This window comes from Varanus komodoensis, unplaced genomic scaffold (assembly GCF_004798865.1).
Source record: "Varanus komodoensis strain SLA01 unplaced genomic scaffold, ASM479886v1 scaffold9, whole genome shotgun sequence".
Classification (NCBI taxonomy): Eukaryota; Metazoa; Chordata; class Lepidosauria; order Squamata; family Varanidae; genus Varanus; species Varanus komodoensis.
In genome coordinates this window covers 13638779-13653223 of record NW_025336598.1, presented here as the reverse complement: position 1 = coordinate 13653223, position 14445 = coordinate 13638779, and the positions used below count along the sequence as shown (strand labels likewise).

The 14445-nt window shown below is 41.1% G+C and overlaps 1 protein-coding gene across 3 annotated transcripts in view; it reads left to right on the top strand.

Moving 5' to 3' along the window:
* The window catches only part of CCDC149 (coiled-coil domain containing 149), a 70896-nt gene that overhangs the window by 43306 nt on the left and 13145 nt on the right, over positions 1-14445 (top strand). For all 3 annotated transcript variants that reach the window (XM_044418148.1, XM_044418149.1, XM_044418150.1), the window contains 2 exons: positions 829-973; positions 4889-4965. In XM_044418148.1, the coding sequence (XP_044274083.1) occupies positions 829-973; positions 4889-4965 (222 nt within the window). The remainder of the gene's footprint in view (positions 1-828; positions 974-4888; positions 4966-14445) is intronic.

Genomic DNA, 14445 nt, shown 5'->3' with positions numbered 1-14445 from the left:
ATAGGTACCATTAGTCTGTGGTTTTCTGTTTTAAAATTGGCACCAAGCTTGGGATAAGCTTTGGGTTCTGATAGTAAACACTGATGATGTATTATGCCTGTAAACAAAAACTATTTATGTGTGTCCAAAATACTGCAATAACGCACCTGTGGTATAGCATAGATACTCTATTAAAATGCAACCCTTATTATTTAATAGACTATACATAAATGTTACCTCTGTTATTTTAGTATTTCATTTCTCTGTGTTAAGGATTAATCTTACTTTGGGATAAGTAGTATTTTTAATTTTATCATTTTTACAATATCAATAAAATTACATATAAAAATACAATCCTAGCTAGTTGTTCCATGCTTCTGTTTGCTTGGAAGTTTATATGCTTATAAGAATACCAGCCCCGAATAACCATATAAACACTTTTGGTCACGAGGTTCTGATTGGGTTGACAGCATGCAGTCTGGACTGATTACATGGGCCAAAAATGCGACTAATTTTAAACACAATCTTACTCATTATGGGAACTTCCATGGGAATCTTGACATTGCTCTGTGTAAATTAGGTGTAGAGTTTCCCCCTATGGCTGTAAAGGAATCTACACTCTACAAAGGTACCTTTCCCTTACTTTGGGGGCAAAAAAAGAGTGCTCCTCTATTCTACCATTTATGGGAATTATACATCACGTTTCTGATTATGCTACACTTCCTGGGAAAGCAGTAATACTAAAGATGACTTGGGTTTTCCCCCCAGATATCAACTGATGTATCTGTTCCAAACATGAATCTTAAGTTTGCTTTTTTTTTTTTTTCATTTTGCTTCAAATGTTTCTAGTCCAAGAACTCTTATCAGAAGATCATGGATGTAGCCTACCAGCCACACCACAGTCCATTTCTGATCTTAAATCTTTGGCTACAGCTTTGCTAGAGACAATCCATGAAAAAAACATGGTCATTCAGCATCAAAGGCAAACGAACAAGTAAGTATTTCATTGGCAGTTAGACAGACTCAGATTGAAAGCCATCCTATCTTTAATGTTATGTGGTAGCTTTAAATAGATAAAGAGCAATGCAATGTGTCTCTGTCTATGTCCAGTCTGTTTCTGGACCATGTCACTTCTGTGTTTTGCATGACCATTGCATACCATTTCTGTATTAAACTGGACTTTTACAAAAATATGTTTTAAAAAAGTAATTTAAATTACCATATTTATAATAGCATTTTCTTTAAAAATAAATATTGTTAAATGAATGCCCTCACAAAATAGATGTATTGTCAAGATACCAGAACATTTGGAAAGTGTTAAAGCTCATGAGAGCTCTGTTCTGATCAGTGATTTGGTTTGGAAAGTGTGGATTTGGTTGGTTTGTCCTGGAACAATCATAATTTCATTCATTCCCTTGCAACATTTCTGTCTCAGCCAATCGGCAATGTTTTCTGGCAGATCCATTAAGAATACATAGTGTTAAAAACCATTTATGCAGAAACAGACAGCACACAATTTCAAACAAACAACAGTAAGAAAAACCCAGAGAGATTGAATCCAGAGAGTTCAAATTTGTCAAGTATGCCCGATTACAGTCCCTAGTAAATGCATTTTGAAATAAATAATGCAGACTACTCATTGGTATAATACCATGTCAAACCAACAGTATTCCTCAAGGAGACAGAATATTTTCAGCAAAAGACCTATGTCTTTATGTCAAGTAAAGTTATCTAGGCCTGAACATTTTTAAAAAATATTAAAGTACTTTTATTCTGGTAGTTTGGATGTTGTCATCTCCATATGCTCAGACAGACCCTTGGTCCTTCTAGCAAAATTTCAATTCTGGTTCAAGTTCTGGTTTTGCAATGGAATCTGCCTTGGTTGGGAGGTATAGGGGAAACCTTGATTTCTGAGTGGACGTTGATACATCAGCCATGTTATTCCTTGGGTAAGGGAGAACCATACCATGGTGGTTCTGTTCCTATCTGTGGAGTTCACTCCAGAGAATGTCAGTGGGGGATTTCATCTTGACCCCAGAAATTATGTTGTGGGGTGCCTCTGGGCATAATTCAGCCACCATTGCTTTTTAGCATTTATATGATGTCATTGGGTACTGCCATGGGGTTTTGGGCTCAATATACAGACGATACCCAGCTCTATTTCTCTGTTGCATCTCAGTCAGGTGTGGCCTTCCAGGACCTGGGCAGATGCTTGGGTAGAATGGTGGGCTGGATGAGGGCTAAACAGCTGAAACTGAATCCTGGTAATGGATGCTCTGGTGTGGTTCCTTGGTGTAGAAGCTGGGTAATTTGCCTGTCCTGTATGGGGTATCACTCTTACAGAGACAGGTATGTAGTTAGGGGTTGCTCTTGAATTCATCAGTCATTTAAGGCCCAAGTAGTTTCAGTGGCAAAGAGCCCTTTTCACCTGTCTAGGTTGGTGTGGCTACTGTGACCATTCTGTGACACTTAGGATTGTCGGGTTACCACCTGGGTGTGCTAGATGCATTGGACCATGAAGACCTTTTGCCGGAGCTTCACATGCAGATAGCTTCTGAATGTGTGTTTCTACCTTACTTTCTGCTCTTATTGAGAAAGACGTGGATGCACAGAAGAAAAACAATCATTTTGTTATATAAAAAATGAAGTAGAGACAGGAACAGAAGAGGTGCGGTCTAATGTTAGCCATGCAGAGCAGTGTAATATTCTTCACACAGTCAGTCACATGTGTTACCCTTGGAATTCAGAGACCCTGACATAGGAAGGCACAGCAGAGTATCCCCTCTCCATTTCTCTTGCACAGTCTGTCTGTGATGTGTGCCTGTCTTCTCACTTGCCCATTGAGGCTAATTGCAAGATTCCCTGCATGCAGTTTTGTGCCATCTTATCCTGTTGTGGCCTTAGATTCTCTGTTGTTTGGTTGCAGCATTTTCCCACTGCAGGTGTATGCTGCTGTAAAGATGTCTGTCTCAATGTCATATATTCCTTGAGGTGCATGTCAGTATTCTGTGTTAGCATGCCTGACCCTTAGCTTTGTATGCTTTAAATGGTCTGCAGTTCCTTAAGAGGAAAGGAGGGGCTGTGTGGATGAGTGAGTGAAACTCTTTTCATATCATGACTTCATTCCTGTTGTGCTCACTGTGCTGTGAACCCTAGTAAGACATTTTAATCCAAGTTAGAATTCCTTAAGCCAGTCTTGATGAACTTACGTCTTCTGGCTTTCCCTGGGTTAATCTGATCATTCTCCAGACTATTCGCTAAACCTGTGTTTTCTCCTTTTCCTGTGAACTGGCCTAAACCCATAAAGACAGGTATTCCCTGTTAGTATTCCATTAACATTATCTCTACTGCAACCCAGCCACCACATTTGCAACTGTACAGCTCTTCTTTAGTGTGAGAGATCAATTTGCTTGCCTCTTGACTGTTCATCATACTTAGCAAGTTTCAGGCCCTGTTTAGATGCTTGCCTCATTCCTATATGGATTTCTCATATACTGCACCATGACAAAGAAGATGAATTAAATCATAGAAAGCATCATTCCTTACAATTCCTGGACACGGGTTGCCTGGCCATAGCGATCCATGCATTGGACACTTCAAACTTGGACTGTGTGGTTCAGAAGCTGCAGCCAGGCAAAATGTGGGAGCTTGATGGTTCAGCAGAACTTCTTGCTGTGCACATATGGCTCCTGTTCTGAAAGCGCTGCCCTGGCTGCAAATTAGCTACTGAGCTCCGGTCTGTATTGCTGGTTTGTAGAGCCCTAAACAGCTTGGGAACAGGTTTTCTGAGAGACAACCTTCTTCTGGGTAGCCTGTCACAGTCAGGCTTGCTCCACATTCAGAGGAGGAGGGCTTGCTGACACTCTATGACCTACTGAAGCTCTTCTGGCCATGGTGTGGAGGAGGGCCTTCTCTGCTATGATGCCCCCATGTGGGCTGTGGGGCAGTAGGGAAATGGAAATAATAATCTCTCCACTGAGACCAGGTGGAGTGGAGGTTGCCCAAGCATTTCATTGATTGCTGCTATTGTTGGCTACCCCTTGTTATTTTTATCGAGATTTTAGTGTTTCTTACGTTGTTTTAATCATTGCCTATATAGTATTTTGCATTGTAAACCACAATGAGAGTTTGTATTTTATTTTAAAATTATGAAAAGCAGTATGAGGGGTTTTTTTTAAAGTGTAAATAATAGAGTGTCCTCTCTCCAGTTCAGGGCACAGTAGGCTGTGCTGTTAGTTATGCGAATGTAAATTCCATAGGATTTGTCTATGCATTGGCTGGATGTGTTCCAGCAAAGGATCAATGAGTCTGAGACAGCTAGGGAAGGAGGTCTGATTAACTATAACAATGCAATGGGTCAATGCATGCATTCTATAAGTGTGTGCATGGTGGCAGGGCGGGGGGGGGGCATGCACCTGTTCAGAGCTCCCCCCGCCACTTCAAGGAAGGGTGAATAGTGACAGCATCTGATGGGTAGTATCCCATTGTGTCGTTGTGCTCTCAGGACTCTCCACTCCTGCAAGAGGCCTTTTGCTGCTTTAAAAATAACACAGGATGAGCAGGAACATTAATATCTGCTAGTTTCAAGGGTCATTTTTTTAAAGCTCCAGAGTGCTCAGTCCCGGAAAAACAGTGGGACTGGCAGAGGTGGAGCTGTCTCATTCGATGCTATTTTACTTCTGCTAGTCTCTAACATGTTGAAGACACATCTGAAACTGGTGTGTGTATAACATGAATTAATGTATACCATACATTTATACAGGTAAATAGATAAAATAGGCAAAAATTAAAGTTATTTTTGTAGTGGAATATATATCATCATTCACTGAACCCACCCCCACCACCCTGTCATTTGTGTATTTTGCTCTTCATAAATTCTCTCTCATGAAACTGTGTATCTTTATTTCAGAATCCTAGGCAATCGTGTAGCAGAGTTGGAGAAAAAGCTGAGAACATTAGAAGTCTCTGGTTTGTGGAGCCTCCCAGGTTGGTAAGAATTCACAACAGTTCTGAATTTTGGGGTGTCTGAACATGTTGACTGGAATTGCATGACATGACAGTTCATTGTGAGTCATGGTGGAAGTTGTCCAAACTCAGACCACTTCCCTTGGGGAGCTTGATTTGGGGACAACAAGCCTTCCTGATAACACATGGCTTTCTTTAGGGCTTGTTTGGCTTATGATGGGCTGTTGTGTCATTCAAACCTAGGAGACTGAATGCATCATGGGTTCTGGAGGTTGATGACACCCTCCACCATTGCATCTTGCTCTTTCTTCCAGCAGTGACAGCATCTCCACTGGTGCCCAAGCAGCACTTTGCAACAACCTTTAAAAATGTCTCCAGAAAATTGCTCAATTGTGTTTGTCATTTTTCTATTATTATTTTTGTTGGTCTTTCATAGATTCATAAGTGCCTCATTAAGCCTTTCCAATATCTCTGGTCTTGCCTTGTAAATGGCCCTGTAAATTTCATCTTTCCGTGGGAACAGTAGATTAACAAGGCAAGACTTCATATAGGATAATGTGCATGCAGTTGACAGCTGTTACTTGAGAAGTATAGGCGGAGTGATGGTGCACCATTGTTCTCTACCATTTGAAGATTTTCCAGTAACAGCAGAAAAGGAAGATCCTAACTTTCCTACCTTTCTGGGAGATTTACTGCTCTGGTTTCTGAGGGTCCTTGACAGAGCTAACCCCCACCTCCAGGAAGCAACTGAATGGGACCAAGTGAATGGTACTCCATGGAGGGTTGGTTAATACCATTGGTGCTGGTGTCCCACTTGTTCTGCTATCTCCGCTTTTAAATGTTTTTACACTTTGAGGGCTAGGAAAAACATACAAGTTTAATAGCCATGAATTAAGTGGGGGGATTTAAAACCAATTTAAGGGCAGGGGAGTGAATGGAGGGTAAATTTGCACACTTATAGTGACTCTTCAAGTTCTTGTATGCATGGAAATTCACTTTCAATTTACTTACTAGCCATTCAGTTTCATATATTTCCCCATTTATTTGCCAGCCATTCAGTTTGCATCTTGGACAGTTTACCAGTCCAAAAAACATTGCATTGTTTAAAACTGTCAGGGAACTGCAGTAACTGCAACAGTAAATGATCCAAAAAGGAGACTTGAGAAGGGGCAGAAGTTAATATCTCCCCTCTCTGGAGCAGCGAGACTTCCTCTTTCACCACATCCACTCTTCCCACTTCAGTCCCTTTTTTAATTAGCAGCAGGGAACTGTGCCCAAATTAACCTCTATGCCATCTCGCCTTGTCAGTTTCCACTTACCACTCCCCTTGTTAGCTGAATCTAAAAAGGCCATTGACAAGACAATGCTACACATATCGGACTGTTATAAGTGTACATTTGTGCACCTGCAAAAAACTGAAAATAATGCTGTTGCTGATGATAGCAATAACAATTGTGTAATTTACAAAGCCTCCCCCACAAAAGAGTCCAATTGTGCTTCTGGGGAGTTATTAGATTGTATTAATTTATTTCTAAACAGCAGTAAATGAAAAGGAGTAGCCGTGGGGGGAGGTGGGTTCTAGGGGGGTTCTGCCACGAAGGACTGGTATATGGGTTTCAGGACTAAGGGGAAAGGAGGTTGGGAACAAGCTATGGTGGACCTTATTCTCAGGGTCTCCTAGTGTGAGAGGACTGTTTTTAACATAGAAGCCTCCACACTTTTACAACACCCTACCTGCATTCAGTAGAGTTTAGTCATGAGACAACTTCCTCATGCAATTTTCTGAACATCTAGTACAGCCTTAAGTGCTTATTCTGTGAAACATGAGGGAATAAAAATTAAAATCTATTATAAAAATATATTTTCCAATGGCAGGAAATCGCAATTGAAGCTCCATAATGAAAATATTTTTCCTTTATTCTATAATATTACTCCCCTTGAATACACTTCTGAAATTGGGGTAAAATGTGCTTTCTAAAATATGACTTTGTGTTAAAACAGTATATCTGCTACACCCCTCCAACCTTTTATTGTAATTTATTGGTACTGCCATTAGCTCTATGAGCTCAATTCATATGTTATTTTTCAAAGACCAAAATATGCTCTTTTGAATTGCACTTTTGTCTGAAGATTTGTAAAAATGTATTGAGGACATAAAAATGCATATATCTTTCTTTGGCAAAATTCTGTTAGTGGCTCTAGAATTCACTATTTTCCCCCTCACAGAAAAGAATATGGTCGTGAATAAGTACTGGCTATTTAGCAGTAACGTCACATTATATTTCCATAGGCATTCAAATGTGGAAGGAGCTTTCTAGTTATTCTTTAACCCAAGCCTGCCAATCTGAGTCCTGCCCCCAATGTGTATGAAACGTTTGTGCAAGGGTTGAACCAGTGGTGTGGCCCTTCTCTTCTCTCCATGCATTGAGTGCACTTGTGGAGGCTAAGATAAGAACATTGGTTCATTGTCCTTTTTATAGTTCAGGTTACAGAATTTATTTTCACCTACCCCTTGCCCTGAGAGTTTACCTAACCCAGCTTCCAAAACGTTGGACTTCTACTTTTTGCTCTTTTATTTTTGAAATGATACTTCTTGGGGAACCAGATCTGAGAAAGGGTGTAACAGTGATTCCTGAAACCCTGTGCTTTGCAGCAGCACAAATATCCCACAACTTTATATCACATAATGGCTGTAACATCTTTCTTTCCCCCTGAACTTCATGAGCCATCTATTCATAAGGTTCAGTTCACATGGATAAAGATAAGTAGAGGTGCAGTACAAAGCTCTGCCTGGTTTTGTTTTTCTTTTTAATGATGTGTGAATAAACTGTGCTCAGTGGGACTTTCTCCAGCTACTTATGGGCTGTTACTTATGGGCTGCTCAGATTTAGATGCCTTTGCTCATCTTTGTGGGAGGCTGTTCCCTCTAAAAGCCTGCATCCCCTCAACGAAAATCAAGTCTAGTGCTCTAGATGGATATATACTGCAGAGGCTGCCTTCACTGGGATGCCCGGAGAAGAAATAATAAAGTGCTGAATTCAGCTCTTTGGTTTTTAAAAACCAGGGTTGCAGAGATTAGCGCAGTGCCTGTAGAAATCCCAGCATTTGTAGAAGCATCTGGGTAGCATTTCTTCCAGAAAGAAGTAGGATTCAGAGCCCACAAAGTTCTATCTGATTATTATCAGAAGGGAAATAAATTATGTATCAGAAGCAAAAGCATTGCTTATTTGGTATGGGGTGCAGATTTATATTTTTCTTGGCACAGGATTTTGAAAACTTTTGCCATTTTCCCTGAGAATAGTAGCAGCACCTTGAGAAGGAATGAATGGGGCTGCACACAGTTCACGTAATTTGTTTATTTTGAAAAATGAAGTATTTCTAGGCTGCATTTCAGGGCAGAAGCAGTTGAACAGTTATATATATTGTTGTGTTGAAGGCTTGGTGGTTTCAATGTTCAGCACAAAATCAGTGTTGGCTGTAGGTCTGCAAGTTTTCCATGAAAACCTTTTCCTTGACCATTCCTCACCCCACCCATGGGCTCTTTTCTAGCATAATCTCAGCCATTCAGGGATCATATCCTGATAATGTGCTGATGTCACTGAGTAAAGAAGAACCCATTTAGAGTGAGGGCATGTTGTTTCTAGGCTGGTTCCTGCTTGTCATATCACAACTTCCCCATCAGCTTCATTAGCTTCTATAACCTAATTTTGCGTATACAACTGTCTTCAGAATTAGTAGTAGAATTGCTAGGAGTACTATTTGCCTACTAGTTGAATATGTGCAAACACTCTCATTTTTACATAATGCAGTAATAATTGAGAAATATTGTTGGTGTGGAAACTATTGAACTTTTCAACCTGGAAGTTACTGAAACTTAGAAACGTTGCTCTAAGAAATGTTTTTGGTAAACTGTGGACCACCCCCACCCCCTCCACTGAATGCACATTCTTTCTTTTTTAAGTGTTTTGCTCTGGCTCTGTGACATTTAATATCAAAAGCACAGTTCCTTTCTTTTGTCTGCAGGCTATCCAGAATATCCATAAATCTCTTCTGCCACTTGTTTTCATGAATCGAAAAATGATTATGTAGATAAGTCTCAGAAATATAGATCCAGTAAATTGATTCATTTTACTGGACCAACTAGTAGCTATCAATTTTCAACTATACGCTCACTTCTTTAGGCAAAGCTGTTAAAGCAAAAGAAAGATAAAAATAGGTGGTGTGATCCACATCGTTAGAATGATGTGACTTCATTTGTTTAGAAGAAAGAAAGTGACCATCTACAGCTGTTCATGTCTGCCCATTTAAGCAGGATTGCCTTGAATATCCATGGTGAGAACAACAGCAACACTCATCTTCTGGGAGCTGAAGGGGCCCCTAAGCCCACCTTGTCTCCTGGCAGAGGGCGGGCTTATCTGATAGCAGCAACAGAGAAACCATCTGCCTTTTTGAATTGCCCACAATTCCCTGGAGTGGCTGAATTCACTTTAGAACATTGTGCGAGTGAAAATGCTGGGGGGCCCCAACGATGGTCAAGCAAGCTTATGACCAGAGGAGCAGCTGAAGACCCTCTGGTCTCGGGCAGTGCACACCACAGGGCATGTTGCTTGAGGACACATGTAATCTCAGGTGGGCATGGCTCATTGTGACTTGGGTTCCAGATAGCTGTACACAGAATCAAGGTGTACAGTATTTATATTAGAAATAGATCAGAGACCTCCATTTATGCAGGCTTTGCAGAGACACAGAAGTAATTGAAAATATGCTATAACTGAAAATGGAGGATCATTTCCAGAAATAGTGTGTGTAGGTGGGCTTTATGAAGCATGCCTTTTGACATCTGTTCTGTATTCTTGTTCTCTGTTTCCACTACTTGGAGCCAAAACACAAGATCGCTGCAGTCATAAGCTGATAACTATTGCTGAACTCTTCATGTTGGACTGTTAGCAAGAGGTGCCATGATTAAATGCACCCCATACTTTAAAAACCAAAAACTTCTGCATACATGCAAAACTATTGATCTGATGAACACGATTTTTCAGCTACTGTGGCTTAAGCAAGTTGCCATACTTTGTGGTGTATGTTGGGCATCCATGGATGCCTCTTCCTTGACCCAGCCCCCACTCATAAGTTGTTGGCCTATTGTTGACAAACACCACAGCCCCATGGACTTCTTTAAGGTTGGGGTGGTTTGTAAACCACACCAACCAATCGTCACTAAGTTCAAATGACACAACTTAGGAGAGCAGCTTTGGTGACAATATGGCCACCTGTGAGTGCCCGTCATGTGCTGCAAACCATGGTGTCTTATTTAAGCCATCATAGCTGGAAATGATTGTGTGAACCCAAATAAGAAATAGAATTATTGGCCAGGCTTCACTCTTGAATGATAGCTCACTCTGTACAGGTAGGCTTCCTCTTTTTTATAAACAAAACCACTCAAACCTATGATTTCCCTACTGCAGACTGAAATTTATCAGCCAGAGAAGGTGTGCCCCAGTAAAGGCTGTCCCCCATAACTGTTTTGAGAGTTTGATTCTGGTCTTTCTGCTCTTTTTCTTGCCATTTCAAAAACAGTTCTCTCTTTACTGCTGTTATACTCTGTTGGGTCAGTTGGAGGTTTCTTATTCCAAGTGGAATAATTTCTGTTTGGTAAATCAGAGTATGACCTCCAGATAACTTCCTTGTCTATATAGCCCCCACATTTCCATTGTATTCATATTTCATCTCATGTCCCTTAATGAGAGCCAACACTGAACCCACAGGATTGGTACAGCCAGAGCTCCTAGTAGTCAGTCTTTGCTGTCTTACATCCTACACCATCAGCCCCCATGCTCCCATGGCAAGCCTGGCAGAATAAGGTGTGTATTTTGTGGGTATCTAGGGTGTTGTGCTCACATGTGAACACACCTCTTTAAATGCTTGGGAGTTAAATCAAAGTGAAAACAGTCCTGCAATCAGGGATGTGCTCAGCTCAGTCCAACAGACCATGGCTAAAACAGGGGAAGGCAGAAGTTGTGGTGTGAGGGTGCCCAAGCCCATAAAGCAGTTTTTCTTACTGGGAACTGGGGCAGTATTCTAGATGCTGCAGGGGGAATTGGCTCTTCATATCATCTTCCCCTAGAGAAACAACCCTTGTGTCCTTCTTTTGGGTAGGAATGCTGCACACATCCCAGATTTCTCACTGGATTCTGGGTCTTGTAGTTCAGGTCTTGGGTGGGAAAAGATGTTCCATCAAGTTCTGGGAGAAACCACTACAGCTTCTGCCTTTTGCCTTATGATACCTTTGCTGGATTTGGGGAAGGGAAAAGCAAAGACAGTATCAGTAGAGTCTTTTCAAATGCCTTTGACTTTTTCTGCCTGTTCACTTGGAATATACAAGGGGGGGAAATGACTATTTTCAGTGAACAATTGGTCTTGTGTACTTAATCTAAGATGTTCTTTCAGTGTGCCTAGCTAACTAACCAACTTCTATAAACTCTGACTCTCAGAAATTACTTCTTTATCTAAAAAGCCTTCTTGTAGTCTCTCCCACAACTTGGCTTCAACTCTTACCCATCTGATTCTGGATTGCTGCCTTGAGCTTATCATCTGCCTGTTTGATCCATGAACCTGCTTCTTGCCTGCTTACGTCTGACAGCCAAATCACCCTAAGTCTCAAAACCTCCTTGGCTGAGGCTTGACCTTTGTCTAGGCCAGATACTATGATTGCTTGACTTAGCCTTCTATTAGATTCCAAGCTATAAAAGCTTGGCACATTGTAATCAGACAGACAGGAAGAGAAAACACCCTAACTATGGTTTGTTGGGTGCAGATGCAATGTTTAAACCTGGTGAATGCAAATCAGGATCTGCAAACCCACTTCAAACCCATGGTTTTGCATGTTTGGTTGCAGTCAGTTCTTGACTGGGGTCAATGCATATTGCTGAGCATACTCTTGATTTGGGCTTCTCTGTGAAGCAGTTTAATGATTTTGGATTTTTTAAACAGAACAGTGGTAAAAGACAGAATATTTTGCTCTGTATTTCTGTTTAGACATCAAATTAATATTTATATAATAACTGTTTTCTTTCCTTCCTTTTTTTCTCTTGCTGCCTGAAGGCCTGAGCTACAGTGTCTCAGTGGGATTTGGGAGTAGGTTCTGCTTGACATACATATTTTTAGTAACTAATCTTAGCGGTGCATTAAGTATTGTCACTGTATGTAAATAAATGGAAATGTTATCTGAATGTGGGTTTTTCCCCCCTGTATCTGTCAGATTAAGATGTTCAACTGAGTAAGTTAGATGGCCACAAGAGAAATAGAGATTACTGTGTAAAATTATTTTTAATTGGGAGAAATGGTAATAAAGAAGAATATGAAATAGTTCTGAACTTAAGGATTGCAAATTGTGCAGAAAGATGTGTCTTGTAATATTTTTTAAACCAACCATAATAAGCAGTAAATCAAGATTTTTTTTTCTCTTTAACTTGGCAATTAGGAGTATAGACAGCATGTATTACTACATTTTACTTCTGCTTGAATTTTAATTCTACAGTGTTGCTCTCTGGTTTCTGCCTCCCACAAGCAAGTACCCTGGAGTACGCAAACACTGACTGTGGACATATCTACAGCACAACCTTAAACGGGTTCAGCAGCGTGCAGTGTAGCTCTGCTCTTAGAGCTGCTGCACATGTTTCCCTCACCACAAGGATCCTGTTGTGATATTGATACCACCATGGAAAATGCATCCCTGCTACTGTCTGCTGCACTGCCCACATAGGTGGTCCTCTTGATACTACAAGCAGCCACATCCTTACTCCAAACTCCTAGCATTTGCTGGTAGACAAAGCTACTCATGATGTGGGGAGTGAGTACAGCGCATAGTAATAGGGCCCCTGTAGCTTAGTAGTTAAGAACAAGCTTTGCAGCAGGAAGGGCCCAGGTTCAGTCAATTGTCTCCAGGAGGATGCTCAGAGCAGGAAAGCCAGCGGTCTGACTCAATACAAAGCATACTTTCCAAGTATGCATTGGTGGAGTAGGCACATCGAAGCATTTATTGTGGAGGGATGTAGGTCCCCATGGAGATGCCATTTTAGGCAGAATCCCCGTGGAAAGGATATGATGTACAGCAGGGTTAGCGAGGATGAGGTTTGAAGAGCCTGTTTTGATTAGTTCTACAATTAAAATATTACCTAATGTACAGTGTTAATGATAGTGAGAAGGCAACCCAGATAGTGAGAATGTGATGAATGCTGAACACAGATCAGGGTTGGCAACCGGTGGCCCAGCACATGTTGCTGGACTACAGCTCCCATCTGCCAGCACAGCCAGTGGTGAGTGCTAATGGAGTTGCAATCCAATAAGGGCTGGAGGGCTGCAAGTTGCCCTGCTCTGATGCACATAGAAGCAAAAGTTCTCCTTGTATCCAGTTGATTGGTCCTCTTTTAATATTCATACATTTATTCCACTGTTTCTCTTTGTTATACCCTTCATCACCCCTCCGAACTAGTTTTAGGTTATTGCATATTCCTCCATCGAGTCTTGCAAAGGAAAGGCATGTTACATAGAAAATAGCAAAACAAGGGTGCCATCTGCTTGTGGTTTCCAAAGAGATTGCCCCCTGTCCGAATACATACTGTTAAAAAGAAAATTCCATCTTCTCCCTGCTTCTAAGAAGACTCCCCTTTGTCGAGGGAAATTTTGGGGATGTTTATAATTATTTTGCATTATGAACTCCCCCTACCCCCTGGAATCAACTCCCTTAGTCTGGGTGTGGCTTGAATTTGACTATGCTGCTTGTCTGCAGCAAGAGGGAGGTGTTTGATCTGGGGTAGGCACTGATTTTAATATTAACACTGGCAGAAATCCATTAGCATCAGCATTCTTGACTTCTCCTAAGCTAGCGCCTACAGGGCCATTTTGATAAACACTCTGTAGACACATAATTGTTTCTCTACCAGAAGGCTTATGGCTGTTTTCAAAAGTGACTCATGATGGTGGGGCGGGGGGGGGGGTTGCCTTTGGAGTAAGACAAGAAGCCGAATTTCAGAGAACAATGTCGATACATACTAAAGGTCTCCTTCGGGGTGTTTCAAGCTAGAAACAGAGCATTCCTAATTGTGTGTTAGAGATCTCAGGCAGCTAAAACAGCAACCGAAGTAATATCTGATAAAAATGAGGAACAGAAAAGGTCTAAATAGTATTTACTGGAGACTGGATCTTTAAAAAAAATGGGTTGCAGTACTGATTCAACCTTTATACACTGCTTTTCCTGGAGTCCTATTTCTTGGGGATCTCTGTCACCCTGATATATTCTTACATTACAGATGGAGCAGAGATTGAGCTCACCCTGTCAGTTCATGGATAATACGAAATTTGTGTTTGCAAGCAATAGCTTATACTCTTATCATTCCACACTGCACCATCTATTCCATCTTACACCTGTTGGATGTCCGTGGTCCATCCAAGTGATTTTTGAAAATCTTGATAATACCAAGCAAGCATCCTCCATCTAAAATC